Source organism: Cupressus sempervirens, chromosome 8, assembly GCF_028749045.1.
Source record: "Cupressus sempervirens isolate cs-2001-9-10 chromosome 8, ASM2874904v1, whole genome shotgun sequence".
Classification (NCBI taxonomy): domain Eukaryota; kingdom Viridiplantae; phylum Streptophyta; class Pinopsida; order Cupressales; family Cupressaceae; genus Cupressus; species Cupressus sempervirens.
In genome coordinates, this window is record NC_143125.1 from 25,975,623 (window position 1) to 25,996,400 (window position 20,778).

General features: G+C 32.9%; 1 protein-coding gene across 1 annotated transcript; it reads left to right on the plus strand.

Annotated features, from left to right (window-relative positions):
- Positions 1–13,857: 13,857 nt before the first annotated feature.
- LOC149541394 (uncharacterized) lies at positions 13,858–14,755 on the plus strand. Its single transcript, XM_089795603.1, has 3 exons — positions 13,858–14,019; positions 14,113–14,388; positions 14,720–14,755. The coding sequence occupies exons 1-3, from the start codon at positions 13,858–13,860 to the stop codon at positions 14,753–14,755; spliced, it is 474 nt and encodes a 157-aa protein (XP_089651729.1).
- Positions 14,756–20,778: the final 6,023 nt, after the last annotated feature.

A 20,778-nucleotide genomic window follows, 5' to 3' on the forward strand; every position in this document is an offset into this window, starting at 1 on the left:
ACAAATGTCTAACACATGTCTATGTTCAATGAACTTCTCAACATTCATCTCTAGATTATTCCTTTTTACTGCGGTGTCAAAATTTGATTCATAAATTTCTATGGACATTTTTATGTTGAATGTAAATTTGGCTCTCTGGAATTTTGTTTTAATTTGTGTATTTCGTAGGCAACAAGGAAAGATGCCTACCTAGTCCCATTTTTCTCAAGTTAGAAGAATATGCATGTCAAGGGCTAGGGCATTAGTCATAGTGGGTTTTTTCAGTTTGTCTATACATTTGAATTTATCTTTTTCTTTCAATGTTTATTTGGTAGGGTTGTAAAAGGTACATAAAACTCTTTCCAAGTAGAGATTAGATGTTGCTTCTGATTTGTATTTGGAGACATTGGTGGCAATGGGACATATTTCCCTATGATTGAAGGGTTAGTATTAGGTATTTTCTGAGCAAATAAATCTCTTTGAATTTCAATATTTTTCATTTCATGTAGTCTTTATTATATTCCTATTATTGTAGGTTTGTTTTGGCATATTTCCATTTCTAATCCATTTTATATTACCTATGATAAATTTCTTCTATTTTATTCTTATAAAATTGCTATTGGTACTACCTAAATTATTTAAATGAAATTTTAACATTTTTTTTCACAAAAATCAATTTATGTTAGCTCACCTTTTGTAGAAAATAAATAAAATGAGCCAATTAAAGAAAGAACCATGCATTTTTTAATCACTAAATCATGCTCTAGTGGATAATATGAGAACATCATTTTTCTCTCCATATTTTTTACTTTTATGTAAATATATTTAATTATAAAAAGAGATTGTAATGCTCTCTCTCTCTCTCTCTCTCTCTCTCTCTCTCTAGTAAATCAAGTTAGTCATTTATGTCTCTCTCATACATCTAGACTACTTAATATTTCAATTTCTCATCCATTGTGTATTATTGTGATAGTTTTGAATTTTTTTTTAATAAAATTCATATTGGCCTACTAACTAAACTATCAGTACCTGTCGTTAAGGTAGAGTTCTCATATTAATCGGCTCTTGGAAAATTGTGCAATTTTCATTAAACCTGTGGTCTAAAGAACATTATATTTTAAAATAATATTAAATTTTTTTAATTTATTATTTATTTTTGGCTGCCAGTATTTACTCAGGTAATATTTTCCATTTTCTTCATCAAAATATTAAGGAAAAATATTACTAGACAACTGGAATGTTGTGCATTAACATGTCTACTGCATGCATGCTTCTATTACGAGGCAACTTTCCAAGAGGACAAATGTCTCAAACATGCCTATGTTCAATAAACTTCTTAACATTTATCTCCAAATTATTCCTTTTTATTGTTGCATCAAAATTTGATTCATAAAATATTTTTGTGAACATTTTTTTTTGTTGAATGTAAATTTGGCTCTCTAGAATTTTGTTTTAATTTATGTATTTCACAAGGCAACAAGGAAAGATGCCTACCTGGTCCCATTTTTCTCAAGTTAGAAGAATGTGCATGTCAAGGGCTAATGCATTAGTCATAGTGGGGTTTTTCAATTTGCCTATACATTTGAAATAATCTTTTTCTTTCAATGTTTATTTGGCAGGGTTGTAAAAGGTACATAAAACTCTTTCCAGGTGGAGATTAGATGTTGCTTCTGATTTGTATTTGGAGGCATTGGTGGCAATGGGGCGTATTTTTGTATGATCGAAGGATAGCATTAGGTATTTTCTGAGCAAATAAATCTCTTTGAATTTCAAAAAAATTCATTTCATGTACTGGGTATGTGCAAGATCATGGTGTACCAAACTATGGCCTTAAGTGGCAGTGAAAAATCAGCAAATCAGGGTTATGTCAACTTGACACATAATTTTAAAGTGGTTCTGGACTTTATATCAAAAAGTTGTAAGAAAATAATCTGTAGAAAATTGAATCTAGTTTCTAAACTACAAGGCCTTAGCTAGAGAAAAAATTATTTGATTGGTCAAAAGTTTGGATTTTAATGCAGTACTACAAAAATTTTAGGGCAAAAATAAAAAGTAGGTGTATGTCTGACCACCTTAATCATAATCAAATGATAATATTTTTAAATATAATTTTAGATATAAAAAGTAGACTCATGCCTGGATGTGACGCATATCTTTGGCAATTTTTATTCCAAAAAAAAATTAATTATGAATTTTCTACTATACTATTTTCAGAATTTAAAAACTTCCGTGTCCGACCACCTTAACTAGTTCAAAACAAATCAAAATTAAGTTTTTTTTTTTTTTTTTCTTATACTAGTCAAAGCATAGAATGTGATGGATCTTTTAGATTTCACAAATCTTATACGGTTTGAAAGTTATAGCTATTTTTCAACCAGTATGTCAATCAGCACTTTGTAGCTAGCTCCATTAGAAAATAAGTAATAATTACTTACTGAAGTCGTAATTTGACAAAACTTACATTTATGAAAAGCTAAGAACATTCTTAAGAAACTCTTTTCATTACATCAAATTTTGGTTAAAAAAAAGTCGTCAGCTACATGCTTGAAGTAAAAAACACATAAGAACATGCTAAAAACACATTTTCGGGATGTTTTAAAGATGACCATATAAGGTTGGTATTGAAAGATATAGTAGGAATTATAAAGGTATTAATTGTTTTCATTTAGTAGCAGGATGGGTGGGAAAAAAGTGGGAATAGATTTTGAAATTCTTTGAGGCATTTCAGAACTACATATTTTTCTGATCGCCACTTTTTGGCACACCATGATCCTGCACATACCCTACTCTTTATTAGATTCCTATTATTGTAGGTTTGTTTTGGCATAAAAGAATCTTGCAAAAAATGTTGTTTACTTTTGTTCATCATGGATTTGGTACCAGTAGTCACTTTTGTTCATCATGTTTACTATGCAAACAAGCATCTCTAATGGCTCCTATGAGTGATTATTCAATTTCTGAGTATTAGAGGCACATGAAAGTAATTTCCTTGTGCTTAATATATGAATGTTAAAATTATGGTGAAGTAACGTCAGTTATCATGGCCTATGTTAGTGAGGTAATGGGTGTTGCTTTATGGTTTGCTGAGTTTTTTAAACCCCGACTATAATTACTCTCTATTCTCCCGTGGCAATATCTGAATTATATAAGGTCTGATGTCTTGAGAAACTATTTCCATTAGCAGTTGTGTCATGCAACACACTAGAGAATCAGATAGAAGAATAGGAGTACGTGAAGACAAGACAAGAAAAAGGATGGCTTCAGGACAGGATTGAATGGACAAATTAGGGCGCTGGTAGCAGAACCCTCACTCGAAACACAAGAACACCTTGCTCAAAGTATTATCTTAAACTTAGTTTATTTAAATCTTTGGAGGATGAGATTATTGCTATAACTAGATGATTTGATTTTGTAGAAGTTTCAAAACATTTAATAATATTTAGAAATTCAAAATTAACCTTACATACAAAAACAATTCTTAGAACTTACAAATATAGAAAATACAAACAATTTTTTAAACAATATTTAAAAATTCAAACTTAACCTTACATACTAAAACAATTCTTAGAAGTAAGAAATATATTTACATAAATAGAGAATACAATTTTTAGAAGTTAGAAATATATTTACATAAATAGAGAACAAAGCTGCAACTTAAAAACAAAAATTGAATAAAGAAAAATGAGATCAGAATGTTATCAAACAATTTTTTTTAAATGCTGAGATTAAAAGTTAGAAATATTTACAATACAAATAGATTTATAGAAATTTGGATAAACCTAAAAATATTAATACCAATAAATTTAGTTAGATTTGGAGGAAGCTAAAATATTTATACAAATAGCTTTACTAAGATTTTTTTCCATTACACAAATATTTATACAAATAGTTTTATTAAGATTTATATAAATGCTAGTCTTTTTTTTAGATGAATGTTTTAATAAGCTTGATATATAAGAAAAAGACATCAAATATTCAAAATAGTTTTAAAAATATTTTTAATACATAGAATTTTATATTCAATTCTGCATTTCAAATAGAATTACACATTAAATATTTTAATTAGATATTTTAAATTAAGCTTAATCGTGTTAAAAAACAATTTGTATTAATTATGTTAGATTATTTTGTATTTAATTTTGGAAGCCGTTGTTTCTCTGATTACCTTTTATCTGGAGTCAGCCTTGTTCACGCAATCTCTGATTTCAAGTTGAGGATCGGCTTTAGAGCTTCTGAGAGGCTATGAATTTGCTTAATACGCAATTTAAATACTTTCAGAGGTGTTCTAGTCGTTTGAATTATGTAATTATTCTTGCAATATTTTTGCTTGAATGAATAGAAAATATGATTTTATTTCAATAACACATGACGGATTCTTAAATCTAAATCACTAATTACCATACATCAAGATGAATTACACAACAATTCATCATAATTACATATTTTCTTCAGTGTAGCTATTCTATTGCACCATACTTGTGAGTTCTTCAGTTTTATTGCCAACATCAATACACATTCATTTATGCTTTTCCCGGTTATTGCATCATAATAATCTTTTATTCTGTATCTTAACCTAAAAAAAGTTCTATCACTTGTATCTCTATTTATTATCTACTTATATGTTTGGTCATGATACTAAATACATCTCTTAAGGAAAGCCGTGACTGTTATGATTTTTCAATGATAATATAATTTCAATAATATAATACAGTTTTATTAAATGAGTTATATGTTCTCATAAATTTAGATTTATATAAATATTATTTTATTATGTCGTTTAAGTTGATAATTCAATAATAACATTATATTATATAAATTTTGTTTATTAAATTATTCTTTTTTCATATTATTTTATTTTTGTATTAATTACATTATAATCAAATGATATGACTATATTAAATATATATATGTTTTCTATTTTTCCAATATTTTTATAATATATGATTTATTTTAGTATTACACTTTAGTAAATATCCAAAAAATAATGAATTCTTGTAATTCTACTTAATGGGTTTCTAATACTTTTATAATATATGGTTTATTTTAGTATTACACTTTAGTAAATATCCAAAAAATAATGAAAGCTTGTAATTCTACTTAATGGGAAGTTGGCTCCACATTGGGCTATCTAGAAAATTATACTTAATGGGAAGTTGGTCTCCACGCTGGGCTATTTAGAAAATGGAGAAAATGGAGGCAAACTTAGATTAGACAAGATGAAATTTGAGAATTATTCTCATAGTTAAAAGAAAATCTTCAACTTCAAGTTTTTTATAGCTCATACATATAATCATCTTGAGACCTTCATCATCACTAAAAATTTTACATGATTTTTGATACATCTGCCACTTTCTTAAATATGCTTATGTAATTAGAATTGATTTCCATTTTATTTCTTCCTTATAATTATCATTCTACTCTTCTTTGACACCTCTTCACATACCCTTACACATTGAGATTTATGACAAGTCATAGCATGCAACATCAATCACACCTATGATTGTATAACTACTATTTTACCACCCTTCAAATAATTCCCAAATTTAAATTTAAGGTTCCCATCCTACATATCTTTGACATGTACATTGCAAACTAATGTGCAATTGCTAATCATATTATAATAAAAATTAAAAATGGTAAATCTATATACCTTGTCATTTCTTCATAGAAAATCATACCATGTTTTGTGCTTTCCATTTAGTATACATGGTGAATGTGTTTTCTTTCATGCTTTAAAATCTGCCACCAAATTAATTTTGACATACACAACAATTGTGGCTTCCACAAAACTATTAATGCTATGGGATTTGATGGATAGTCATGCCCCAATTTATGGAATCTAGTATGCAAACATTCTTTCCATGATTCACATTTCTGTTTACACAATATACTAATAATTGCACCTAAATGAGGTACAATAGTTACACTGATAGGAAGATATGCTTTTGAAATATATTTGAGAGGTAAAGGAGAAATTGGGAGAGCACATACATTGGTAGAATAAATATCTCTTTTATTTTTTTATTGATAGTATCTGCCTTAGTGATGTAATGTCTGAGAGAAAAATGTTGTGTTATTATTATCGAGTAGAGTGACATGGTGTTTTTTAATTGCTCCATATTAATTATTCTCCTCAAAAGGTGGACCAAAAAGAACTGACTTTTGTCTACTAGTAATAAGTTTAAAATTCTTTTGTGCAAAATAACTAATATTATAACAAATTTATTTTATGGGCTATAACCATACACAAATCTAAAGATCTAACATTGGAGAAAGCAACCATCAATATTGGATAGAGATTTCCAAAGTGAAGTAAATAAATGAAATTCAAATTCAAATGATACACACCTATGAAAGATAGTAAAAACACAAAATAATGTATATATAATCATAAGGAAAAATGAGGAAGTTTGTCTGCCACAACAGTCTCTCTCTCTCTCTCTCTCTCTCTCTCTCTCTCTCTCTCTCTCTCTCACACACACACACACACACACACACACACACACACACACAATCAAATCTAGAGCTTGTGTGCCACAACACACACACACTCTCTCTCTAATAAACCAAGTTAGTCATTTTTGTCTCTCTCGTATATCTAGAGCACTTAATATTTCAATTTCTCATCCACTCTGTATTACTGTGATAATTTTTTAAAAATAAAATTCATATTAAGCTACTATCTAAATTATTAGTCCCTATCATTAAGGTAGAGACTATAGTTTTTGATTGCCATTCTCATATTAATTTGCTCTTGGAAAATTGTACAATTTTCATTAAGCCTATGGTCTAAAGAACATTATATTTTAAAGTGACACTAAATCTTTTTAATTTCTTATTTCTTATTGGTTTTCAGTATTTACTCGTGTAGTGTTTTCCATTTTCTTCATCAAAATATTAAGGGAAAATATTACTAGACAGCTAGAGTGTTGTGCATTAATGTGTCTATTGCATGCATGCTTCTATTACGAGACAACTTTCCAAGAGGACAAATGTCTGACACATGTCTATGTTCAATGAACTTCTTAACATCCATCTCTAAATTATTCCTTTTTATTGCAATGTCAAAATTTGATTCATAAATTATTTTTGTGGACATTCTTTTGCTGAATGTAAATTTGGCTCTCTGGAATTTTGTTTTAATTTGTGTATTTCGTAGGGCAACAAGGAAAGATGCCTACCTGGTGCCATCTTTCTCAAGTTAGAAGAATATGCATGTCAAGGGCTAAGGCATTAGTCATAGTGCATTTGTTTAGTTTGTCTATACATTTGAATTTATCTTTTTCTTTTAATGTTTATTTGGCAAGGTTGTAAAAGATACATAAAACTCTTTCCAACTGGAGCTTAGATGATGCTTTTGATTTGTATTTGGAGACATTGGTGGCAATGGCACATATTTTCCTATGATTGAAGACTTAGTATTAGGTATTTTTTGAGCAAATAAATCTCTTTGAATTTCAAAATTTTCCATTTCATGTACTCTTTATTAGATTCCTATTATTGTAAGTTTGTTTTGGCATAAAAGAATCTTGCAAAAAGTGTTTTTTACTTTTGTTCATCATGGATTTGGTACTAGTAGTCATAAAACTCTTTCCAACTGCAGATTAGATGCTGCTTCTGATTTGTATTCGGAGACATTGGTGGCAATGGGACATATTTCCCTATGATTGAAGAGTTAGTATTAGGTATTTTTTGAGCAAATAAATCTCTTTGAATTTCAAAATTTTCCATTTCATGTACTCGATATGAGATTCCTATTATTGTAAGTTTGTTTTGGCATAAAAGAATCTTGCAAAAAGTGTTGTTTACTTTTGTTCATCATTGATTTGGTACTAGTAGTCACTTTTGTTCATCATGTTGTTTACTACACAAACGATCATCTCTAATGGCTCCTATGAGTGATTATTCAATTTCTGAGTACTAGTAGCACATGAAAGTAATTTCCTTGTGCTTAATATATGAATGTAAAAATGGTGATGTAACATTAGTTATCATGGCCTATGTTAGTGAGGTAATGGGTGCTGCTTAATGGTTTGTTGAGTTTCTTAAACACTGACTATAATTTATGTCTATTCTCTCATGGCAATATCTAAATTAGATAAGGTCCATTATCTTGAGAAACTATTTCCATTAGTAGTTGTCTCATGCAACAGACTAGAGAATCAGATAGAAGAATAGGAGTAAAGAGTACGTGAATACAAGAAAAAGAATGGCTTTCGGACAGGATTGAATAGACAAATTAGGGCACTGGCAGCAGAACCCTCACTCAAAACACATGAACACCTTGCTCAAAGTATTATCTTAAACTGCAATTTATTTTAAATCTTTGGAGGATGAGATTATTGCTATAACTAGATGATTTGATTCTATAAAATGTTCAAAACATTTAATAATACTTAGAAATTCAAAATTAACCTTACATACAAAAATAATTCTTAGAAATTACAAATATATAGAACACGGACATTTTTTTAACAATATTTAGAAATTCCAAATTAACCTTACATACTAAAATAATTCTTAGAAGTCACAAATATATTTACATAAATAGATAACACAATTCTTAGAAGTTAGAAATATATTTACATAAATAGAGAACACAATTCTTAGAAGTTAGAAATATATTTACATAAATAGAGAACACAATTCTTAGAAGTTAGAAATATATTTACATAAATAGAGAACAAAGATGCAACTTAAAAAACAAAAAATGAATAAAGAAAAATGAGATCAGAATGTTATCAATTTTTTTTTTTAATACTCAAAGATTAAAAGTTAGAAATATTTACAATACAAATAGATTTACAGAAATTTGGATAAACCTATAATTTTTAATACAAATAGATTTAATTATATTTGGAGGAAGCTAAATGTAATGTTCTCGAACAGAAATAAATGTATTTAATTATTTTTGTGTAATGGGCCAATTGTTTAATTTAACTCGGACCCAAATTTAATTTTTGTATAGTAGAATGTGTCACCGTCGGCTAATTTTGTACACCCTCAAAAAGCTTTTTTCGATGGGTATTTAAGCACGGCTCATAGTAGTTAATAGGTATGCTTTTGGAATTTGATCTCTCTGTACTATGGATTCCTGTTGGAGTTCGGCATTGTTTTCCATTTTGGAAGTGAAAGACCTTCCCTATTTGGCTTGCACGATTTTGGTGAGAATCAGCCCTCACCCTATTCCATTCGGTTCATCGCTTATGTATTTGACAAATTTTGGATTTTTCCTGTTAGTGAATCAGTGGTCTCTGTGTATGCAAATTGTGTTGTCTTTTGGAGTGGTCTCTATTATCTTGAATTTCTATTTTTCATTTGGCACTGTTGACAACCGTAAAGCTACTCCAGTTGGCTTCCTCATCACTGTACAGACTCGATTCTCAGATCTTGGATCTATGTGTGATGTGATACATTTCTATTTGGCTTTCTGACACCAATCTCTATGGTTTTTTTCATTCTCAATTTGTTGATACCAATCTCTGTCACTACACGGCATTCTGTACGAACTTCTCCATCACCTTACGACATTTGTAACTGTACAACCTTTTATCTTTCCCCACCCTCTGTACGGACCCACCTTCACTTTATATATCATCATATAGCTATGAAGTCCTTTCCCCCCTCACCGTATGGACTCTTGTGTATTAATTCCATCCATGTCAAGTGAGGTCACTGTACAGCCATAACATTGCCGTACGTCCATCCTCTTTCACCGTATGGCATATCACAGCCAACTGTACGGGCTATCTTCAACCCTCAAGAACATCATACGAATCACCTGTCTCTTGGCAATTTTAGGGGCAGTCGATGTCTTTGGTCTTAGGAAGCACAAGGGGGCTATTAAAGTGGTATCAAAGCAATTGATTCTGCCAGCCTGTGATTGGTGAATACGAGTTTATAGATGAAAGACAAGAAGAACACATTATGTTGATCAAATGGCCAAAGAATAGGAATGAGAACGAGAACCAATAGGTGCCGAAATCATTGCACTTCTGAGGGATCTTGAGTAGAACCAGGCATAGATCACTGATACTCAATGGCTTATGGAAGAAACTCTCAAAAAGTTGGTGGAAATTTTTTTTTTTGGAGAACTGAATGGACATAGTGTAGATTCGGTGGCAAGTAGATCACACACTCACACTGCACACTCTCAGCCATCCATGCCGATTTTCCCACCACGGACTGAGACACATCACGGAGAGAGACTTCCAACCTTCAAGGAAATACGGGAGGATTGGCAGAATGCAAATCTTGAAGAAGACATCTCCTACAAGGATTATGCAGAACTAAGAATGAGATACGCGGGAGGTGGAAACAGAGGAGGATATTTTAACAATGACCTAAGGAGAAAATTGAGTAAGGTGAACCTATCAACATTTGATGGTTCAGGCTCCATTTCAGCGCAGGCATGGGTAATGAAAGTCGACACCTACTTCCAGCTAAATCCTACGCCTGAAGAAGAAGCAATTAAATTTTTTGCATTGCACTTAGAGGGTGTTGCGCACGAATGGTGGCACCATGACACTATCACTCTTGGGCATGATCAAATAAAGACTTATGTTGAGTTCACGAAGAGACTAATTGAACGATTTGATGGAAAAGACCTCGAGCTCAATTTCAAAGATCTGGCACAGCTGAGGCAAACAGGATCAATAGATCAGTTCATCGTAGAGTTTCAGAGACTTTCTGTATTGGTGATAGACATTTTTGAACGAAGGGGGGTCGTTCTCTTTATGGATGGACTGGCAAAACCACTGAAAGGTTGGGTGAAAGGATTCAACCCGTCAACATTGACAGAAGCAATCAGTAAGGCAGGAAGCATGGCGTCGTTGTCAGCATCATCCTCATCCTCTTAGATTCATTCACATTTGAAATTGTTGACGTTCTCGAGGGACAAACCTCCGCCCAAAAAGCCATCACTGGATGAAGCATCTCGACAAGAACTTCGAAGAAAGAAATTATGTTTTAATTGCAAAGGGCCTTGGGAACTTGGCCACCGATGTCTCAAGAAAGGGAAAATTCATTACATTGAAGTGATGTCCAATGAAGAAGATGAGTAGGATCAAGAGGGAACGCCAGTGGAAGACATCCAACCTAGCGGTGACACTGACATGGCCAACTTCAACCATACGGAATGGATTTTCACTTTAATAAAATGTCGAGGATCCATTGCCTTGGCTGGCAGTCCGAGGTGCACAGTTTTTTGTGTGTGAGGTACCCTTTAGGGACAAAGGATCATAGTGATGCTGGATAGTGGAGCTACATTGAATTTCATAAATTCATCTTTAGTATAGTGAAGAAATCTTTCGATGGAAGCACATGTGGGCTTTCAAGTTAAAGTTTTCGAAGGGACTTTCCTGCCCTGCATGCACCTAGTTCCTTAGCTGAGCATCATGATGGCAAATCACACGGTGACAGAGGAATTTTTCATAGTGGATCTAGCCGACATGGAGGTCATCCTCGGCATACAGTGGATGGAGATGCTTGATGAATACACTCAGAGTTTCAAGCAAATGGACTTCACTTTCGTGGCTAATGGGAAGAAGGTGGTCCTCCGAGGGATGGCAAATGAAGGACCGAAGGAAGTTTCTGTGCATCAGATGGAGGCAATCCTATGGCATGATGATGTTGCATGGGTTGCACAATGTTTCATCTCGACGGAACCTATTAAGGGGCACCAAACACCTCCACAGGATAAAGAGCTTCAGGATGTTTTCAGTAAGCATGAAAGGGTTTTCATAGATATTCCTCCTGGCATACTGATGCATCGAGGATTTGAATATACAATAGAGTTGGAACCAGGAGCAAAACTTGTTATAAACACACCGTACCGCCACTTGAAGAAGTTCAAAGATGAAATAAAATGGACGATCTAGGAGTTACTCGATAAGGGATGGATCTGTCCCAGTTCTAGCACGTTCACATCATCAGTGGTGTTGGTCAAGAAGAAGGACGGAACATTGCATATGTGTGTGGACTATCATGCACTGAACAAGAGGAAAATAAAGAATAGGTACCCCATTTCCGAGGATAGATGAGCTACTGGATGAACTATATGGTGTAGTCTATTTCTCAAAAATAGATATCCATTTTGGATACCATCAAATCCGAATGAGGGAAGAGGATGTGGAGAAAATGGCCTTTCGTTGCCATTACGGACACTATGAGTTCTCGGTCATGTCATTCGGGTTGACCAATGCACTTGCTACATTCCAGTCATGCATGAACCACATCTTTAACAAGCAGTTGCATAAGTATTTGTTGGTGTTCTTTGATGATCTTCTCATTTATAGCAAGACATGGGAGGAGCACCTGAAACATTTGAACGAGGTTCTAAGTATCATGGAAGAATAGTCCTTGTTCGCCAAACAATCCAAATGTGAGTTTGGAATGACGGAGATATTGTACTTGGGGCATGGTGTTAGTCAATATGGGGTTCAAGTACATCAGGAGAAGATCTGGGCTATCCTCGATTGGCCTCCCCCGAAATCACTCACGGATCTGTGAGGGTTCTTCGAATCATGTAGCTACTACAGGAGATTTTTCAAGGGTTTTTCTCAGCTCAGTGCACCTTTAACTGATCTAACAAAGAAAGGGGCTTTCCAGTGGAATGAAGAAGCACAACTCACATTTGATAGGTTAAAAGAGGCCATGAGCACTTGTATGGTATTGGCATTGCCTGACTTCACCTGACCATTTATTTTGGAATGCGACGTGTCAGGGGAAGGCATTAGAGCAGTTTTGATGTAGGACAGACATCCCATCACCTATGAGAGCAGGAAGCTTACACCAACCGAGTGCCTATATTCCATCTATGATAAGGAAATATTGGCCATTTTTTACCCACTAACCAAGTTTCGATAGTACCTGGTTGGTGCCAAGTTTGTTGTCTGTACGGATCACAATAGTTTGAAATGTTTCCTGGAGCAGCAAGATTTGAACGAATGGCAACAAAAATGGGTAAGCAAGGTTCAATCTTTTGATTTTGATATTGAATATGTAAAGGGGAAAAACAATGTTGTTGTAGATGCCTTGTCTTGAAGACCCACCATCTGCTCACTAGAGCAAATCTCAACCGACTGGAAGGCATAATTGTTGGTGGAATATTCCAAGAATACTTTTGCTTGTGAGATAATGGATGGTCACATCCACGATGATCGTCATAAGGTGCTAAATGATATCATTTATTATAAGGATCGGATCTACCTAGTGCTTGAATCAAAGTTGAAGAAAAAGATCCTGAAGCACATGCGCGACTCCCCTCTGGCTGGTCATCCTGGCTTCCTAAAAACTTACAGAAGTATGAGGGAGAGGTTCTCATGAAAGGGATTGAGAGGGGATGTATTGTAGCATGTCAGAGCATGTACTGTTTGCCAATAGAAAAAATCCAAACACACTCTTCCTACTAGATTGCTACAACCTCTTTCGATTCCCAAACATAAGTGGGAAAGTATATCCATAGATTTCATAACAGGTCTTCCCAAGGTGAACGGAAGGGATTGCATCTTCATGGTAGTTGACCGGTTGATAAAGTATGCTCACTTCTTCGCCATCCCTTCGAACCTTCAGGCTGCACAGATCGCCGATCTATTTTTTAAAGAAGTCTTTCGACTACACGGGTTACCCCGAAACATCATTAGCGACCGAAATAGATGCTTCATCAGTATCTTCTGGATAGAACTGTTTCGGATGGCAGGAACTAAACTATCACCGAGTACAAGTTACCACCCACAGACAGATGGTCAAACTAAAATTGTGAACAAATGGCTCAAAGGTTATCTACGAAACTACATCTTGGCACAACAACGCACATGGGTGAAATGGATCCACCTCGAAGAATACTGCTACAATACCACTTATCACATGTTAATCGAAATGACACCATTATGGGCTCTATATGGGCACGAACCACTCTCCTTCCTTGATGCAGTGTTGAGTGATAGTCATGCTCCAAAGGTGAAGGATTGGCTTCAAGAAGGACGGGACATTCTGAAGAGTTTGAAAGAAAACCTACAGCAGGCACAAAATCGACAAAAGGTATATGCCGACAGACATTGATTAGAGAGGAATTTTGAAGTGGGTGATTTGATCTATCTCCGACTACAACCTTATCGACAATCCTCACTGAAGGGAATAGGGAAGGAGAAACTAAAGCCTCAGTTTGATGGTCCCTACCGTGTGATCCATTGCATTGGTGAGGTAGCGTACGAACTAGAGCTTCCTGAAGGTAGTCACATTCATAATGTCTTCCATGTTTCTTGTCTGAAGAAGACTATTAGGCAAAAAATCTCTGTCACTACAGATCTTCCACCACTCAATGAGGAGGGGAAACTCATCTTGGAACTTGCTGAGATTCTCGAAGTACATGAAAAAGTCTTGCGTAACCGAACGGTGAGAGAATACCTGGTATGTTGGCGACATCTATCACTGGACGATGCAACGTGGGAAGGCGAACACATCCTTCAACATCCGGCACTACATTTGCTTGAGGACAAGCAAATTTCAGGATGGGAGGACTGTAATGTTCCTGAACAGAAATAAATGTGTTTAATTATATTTGTGTAACGAGCCAATTGTTTAATTTAACTCAGACCCAAATTTAATTTTTGTCATAGTAGAGTGTGTCGCCGTCGGCTAATTTTGTACACCCTTGAAAAGCTTTTTTCGATGTGTATTTAAGCACGGCTCATAGTAGTCGATAGGTATGCTTTTGGAATTTGATCTCTCTGTACTGCAGATTCCTGTTAGAGTTCGGCATTGTTCGCCATTTTGAAAGTGAAAGACCTTCCCTATTTGGCTTGCACGGTTTCGGTGAGAATCAGCCCTCACCCTATTCCGTTCGGTTCGTTGCTTATGTATTTGACAAATTGTGGATTTTTCCTATTAGTGAATCAATGGTCTCTGTGTATGCAAATTGTGTTGTCTTTTGGAGTGGTATCTATTATCTTGAATTTCTATTTTTCATTTGGCACTGTTGGCAACCATATAGCTATTCAAGTTGGCTTCCTCATCACTGTACGGACTCCATTCTCAGATCTTGGATCTATATGTGATGTGATACATTTCTATCTGGCTTTCCGACACCAATCTTTGTGGTTGTTTTCATTCTCAATCTATTGATACCAATCTCTGTCACTACACATCATTCTGTACGGAGTTCTCCATCACCTTACGAGATTTGTAACCATACGGCCTTTTATCTTTCCCCACCCTCCGTATAGACCCACTTTCACTTTATATATCATCATATAGCTGTGAAGTCCTTTCCCCCCTCACCGTACCGACTCTTGTGTATTAATTCTGTCCATGTCAAGTGAGGTCACCATATAGCCATAACATTGTTGTACGTCCATCCTCTTTCACCATACGGCATATCACAGCCAACTGTAGGGGCTATCTTCGACCCTCAAGAACATTATACGAATCATCTGTCTCCTGGCAATTTACATCTTTGGCCTCAAGAAGCACAAGTGGGCTATTACACTAAAATATTTATACAAATAGCTTTACGATGTTTTTTTCCATTACAAAAATATTTATACAAATAGTTTTATTAAGATTTATATCAATGCTAGTCCATTTTTTAGATGAATGTTTTAATAAGTCTAATATATAAGATAAAGACATCAAATATTCAAAATAGTTTTAAAAAAATATTTTTAATACATAGCATTTTATATTCAATTATGCATTTCAAAAAGATTTACATATTAAATATTTTAATTAGATATTTTAAATTAAACTTAATCGTGTTCAAAAACAATTTTTATTAATTATGTTAGATTATTTTGTTTTTAATTTTGGAAGTCGGCGTTCCTCTGAATACCTTTTATTTGGAATCAGCCTTGTTCAAGCAACTCTGATTTTAATGACACTTGATGTATTCTTAAATTTGAATCACTAATTACCATACATCAAGATGAATTACAGATTTTCTTCAACATAGCTATTCTATTGCCCCATACGTGTGAGTTCTTCAGTTTTATTGCCAACATCAAATACACATTCATTTATGCTTTTCCCCGTTATTGCATCATAATAATCTTTTATTCTGTATCTTAACCAAAAAAAAAAGTTCTATTACTTGTATCTCTATTTATTGTCTACTTATATGTTTGGTCATGATACTAAATGCATCTCTTAAGGAAAGCCGTGACTGTTACGATTTTTCCATTATAATATAATTTCAATAATATAATACAGTTTTTAAAATGAGTTATATGTTTTCATAAATTTAGATTTATAAAAATATTATTTTATTATGTTGTTTAATTTGTTAATTCAATAATAACATTATATTATATAATTTTTGTTTATTAAATTATTCTTTTTTCATATTATTTTATTTTCATATTAATTACATTATTATAGATGATATGATTATATTGACAATATAGATGGTCTTTATTTTTCCAATATTTTTATAATATATGATTTATTTTAGTATTACACTTTAGTAAATATCCAAAAAATAATGAAAATTTTTAATTCTACTTAATAGGTTTCTAATATTTTTATAATATATGGTTTATTTTAGTATTACACTTTAGTAAATATCCAAAAAATGAGGAAAGCTTGTAATTCTACTTAATGGGAAGTTGGATACACACTGGGCTATTTAGAAAATGGAGAAAATGGAGGCAAACTTAGATTAGACAATATAAAATTTGAGAATTATTCTCATAGTTAAAAGAAAATCTTCTTCAACTTCGAGTTTTTTATAGCTTATACATATAACCATCTTGAGACCTTCATCATCACTAAAAATTTTACATGATTTTTCAAATTAAAAGCTTGGAATAATGTTCCACTCCAAGGAAAGAGGCTTGATGGAGATTTCACCACCACTTAAACAACAATAGAGTAGGCTACTCTGCACAACATGTATTGAAGTTTTCCTATGAGATTTTGAATGAACAAAGTTAATATAGTAGGCTATTCTACATAACATGTATTGAAGTTTTCCTTTGAGATTTTGAATGAACAAAGTCAATAGAGAAGGCTATTATGCACAACATGTATTGAAGTTTTCCTATGAGATTTTGAATTAACAAAGCCATTATTAGGGACTTCTGGGATTTTTTATTTTGTGCAGAAATGGGCCTTAAATTTTTTATTGTATTAGGCAGGTAGAACTAGAAGCATTGAATAGTTGAACAAAGTATATAACATGTTCATAAAGTAATTAGATTCATCTAAGATGGGTTCTCTCATCATTAACCTTGAAGCATTGAATGGAATATTGCCAAAAGGTTATTAATAAATAAAATTTGATGCTTACAAATTTTGATAGTATAACATGTACATCATTAACCTTGAAGCATGTACATCATTAACCTTGAAGCATTGAATAGAATATTACTAAAAGGTTATTAAAAAAAAAAAAATTTCTACTTAAAAATTTGGTAGGAGTATAACATGTTGATAAAGTAATTAAATTCATCCATGTCTAGTAGGATGGGTTCTCTCATTGTTGACCTAGAAAACATACTTGTCTTCTATTTGAAAATATACATTATCTTTTAAAATTCATTACTTCTCAAAAAACTTGAATCCCTAAAATATCTAGGTATTTAAGTCCTCTTTGGATGACCTATTAGTATGAATAATCATTTCTTGTATGGGGTTTTCTATAATTTTATTTTTTTAGAATTTTTTTGGTCTATCTCAATACTATTTAAACCTTGTTAATCTGTATTGTCATAGATGTTACTCCATCTATGTTTTTTATGATTTCATTAGATAATTTTCTATCAAAAATTGATCCATTTTTTTCCTCTATTCTTTTACTTTATAATTTCTTAGTATTTACTTCTTAATGATGTCATATAAATCTTTAAAATTATATAGTATTGTATACTTTACATTCCTCCACCACCTTAGGTAGGGACTGGCATATTTTTTATGGAAATCAATTCATGTTAGTTCTCTTTTTGTAAAAAATAAATAAAATGAGCCAATTGAAAAAAACCATACATTTTTAAAACACAAAATCATACTTTAGTAGACAATATGAAGAAACATTTTTCTCTCCATCTTTTTTCTTTTACACAAATACCAGCAATAAAAAAATAAAGAGATTGTAATGCTCGTGCTCTCCCACTTTTTTCCCTTGCCCAAAATATTTTGTGCAAACATATCTACCTATTAGCATAACCATTGCACCTCATTTGAAATGTGTAAAGTGTAAATGGAATCTGGAAATGAAATCTCATTGTTACCCAAATTAGAATCTCACTTCCAATAAAGACAAATTCGCTTTGGTTGATGGCCAAATGAAACAAGTCAACTCATAAAATATGAAATAGAATGATCCCATTATGGACTTGATCACTACAATATACTATCTTTATTCACAGGTTGGTGTCTTATAAACCTTGAGATGGAATACACTTAAAAGGCATTAGAACCATTCTTTGGAGCTAGGTAGATATTGAGGGCATCCAAGTATAAATTATCTCCTCCTAGCGGGATCCAACCATCAGAAGGATTATTGAATCCTCAACTTTAAAGGCTCGAACTGAAATCCCTTACATTCTTGCCTTAGTTTGGTTATTTAACATAGATTTGTAAATGATTTTTACCAAAGCAGGTAAGGACTCCGCTGTTTTATCTGGGCAGAGATTTACAAAACTAGATGATTTATTCTCTGTCTAATATGGAATCCAATTGTGGTAGAGGATTATCTCCTCCAATACTGACAACATTTCTATTGCTTCCCAATAATTCCATCATTTCATTTCTAAGGAAATCCTTGCTTTACATTCTTTTCACTTCACGAGGCTAAAAACCAACCTCCAAATATGTGCTCAAAATCCCATCACCATAAAAGAACTGAAACAAGAGGCGATGGTGTATTAACAACACAACATGATTTTTTCCTGGTTTTATACAACTATATAGCGCAGGATCACATGCATCTGACAATGAAAGCCATTTGCATTCTTTCTATCATATAGTCACGGAATAACTATGCCCATCACAACCATCTAATGGGACAATGGATTGCCATCAAATTTTCATTACAACTTGCCTGATATATTATTTTTTGCAGATTTTTTTTTCCCCTGCAGATTTTTTTTTCAATTAATGCTTGCATTATTGTCTATATTTATGATACTGAGAATAAAACCGATGTGAAACTCTTTTCATCAGTGGGTAAATCCAACAACTTTGAAATCTAATAGGATTATTTAGATATTGGCAAGAATCTCCTTTTCAATTTGAATGTTGTGGTTCCTTTGGTTGCAGGAATAAGAATATGGGAATAGGAATCCATATTCTAGAAGTGTTATTCTAGAATAGAAAATAAGAATATGTATTTCCTATTTTTGTTTGGTTCAAATAGAATTTGATCGGGACTTCATAGACCCAAAGATTTATGTTTTCTAAAATAAATAAAATTGGAATAGAAATATGTATTCCAATTCCACCTATTTAGATAGAATTGCAAATGCTCATTTTTGGGCCAAAATTGAAATACGTATTCCTATTCACAATTCTGATTTGGTGCACTCAAACAAAGAATTTTTTTTTTATAAAGAATTTACATATTCCTATTCCACTCATATTCCTGCTACCAAATAGACCCTTAAGAATATGGCTTCATTCATGACATCTTCTTGTCCTAATAGTTTATCATGAGGGTTATATTTTTCTACAAACTCAACATTTAAGGCTGGCAATTCAATTTCATCATCATGCCTAGTTTCCACTTGCCCTTGTTTCATTGCCTCTCTAATATTCAAACTATAGTAGATGATTTGCCTTCTACTTTTGGTTTTAAAAGCATTTTACCAATTTATAATTGAAAACCATATGGGTTTGATCTCAAGTCTTCAAAAATGCCTGCACAATCTTTTCTTGAAGCAGAGTTGTGGAGTGTGCTGCCATGACTAATAAATATTATAATTAATTGAAATGCCTCTATATTTTAGTGCTTTTATGAATATAAATAAAGAAATTGCAACACATTACATATAAATAAACTGACATAAATGAATTAAGTCTTTGAATAAAATAGATGTAAAACTAACTTTGTTTAGCTGGGGTTTGATAGGGGATCCTTTACTATACATCCTCCATGGAAGAAAAAATCTAGTGCCTCTAGATTCTTGGCCAAGAATATTTGATCCCAAAAACATAACCATTCCCAAGTCTCTGCTCAAATTACTAGGAGAGAACTAGGGGCTACACTACTTCATTAGCCTTGCATTTCTTACACACCTTGCTTAGATGTGAGGATACCCTTTAGCCTACAAGAAACACCAAATGCAAAGGCACTCGAGTCATCAATTTGAAGCCAAGAAATTAAACTAAGTGACTTTTAAATTGCTACTCACTAACCACTTTGAATAATGTATTTGGTTTGAAGCACACTGGAATGCTATTTTCTGAAAACTATGGCAAATCTTGTTACAAGTTAGAGTTGTCATTGTACCAAAAGATCGACCCATCAATGCTTGATACAACCACTAGACTTATAGAACATGGGAGGCGATTAAGCCATGTCAAAAATCTTGAAGGTGAATGTTGGTGGTTATTCCAACAATCTCCCCCTTAGCATTACCCAAAGGGCTTCAAACCTATAAGCATGCTTTGATACCACTTGTTACAAGCTAGAGTTTTCATTGCACCAAACAAACTTCCAACCATACTCTTGTATAATGTTGGATTCACAATTTTGTTGCAGTCTTCCTTGCTCAACTTTAGACCTACTACTATTGGTGTTGGGACTGCCTTCTTGTTCTATGTTTTGAATCTCTCCAAGATTTTTCTTACATATTTTTCTTGAGA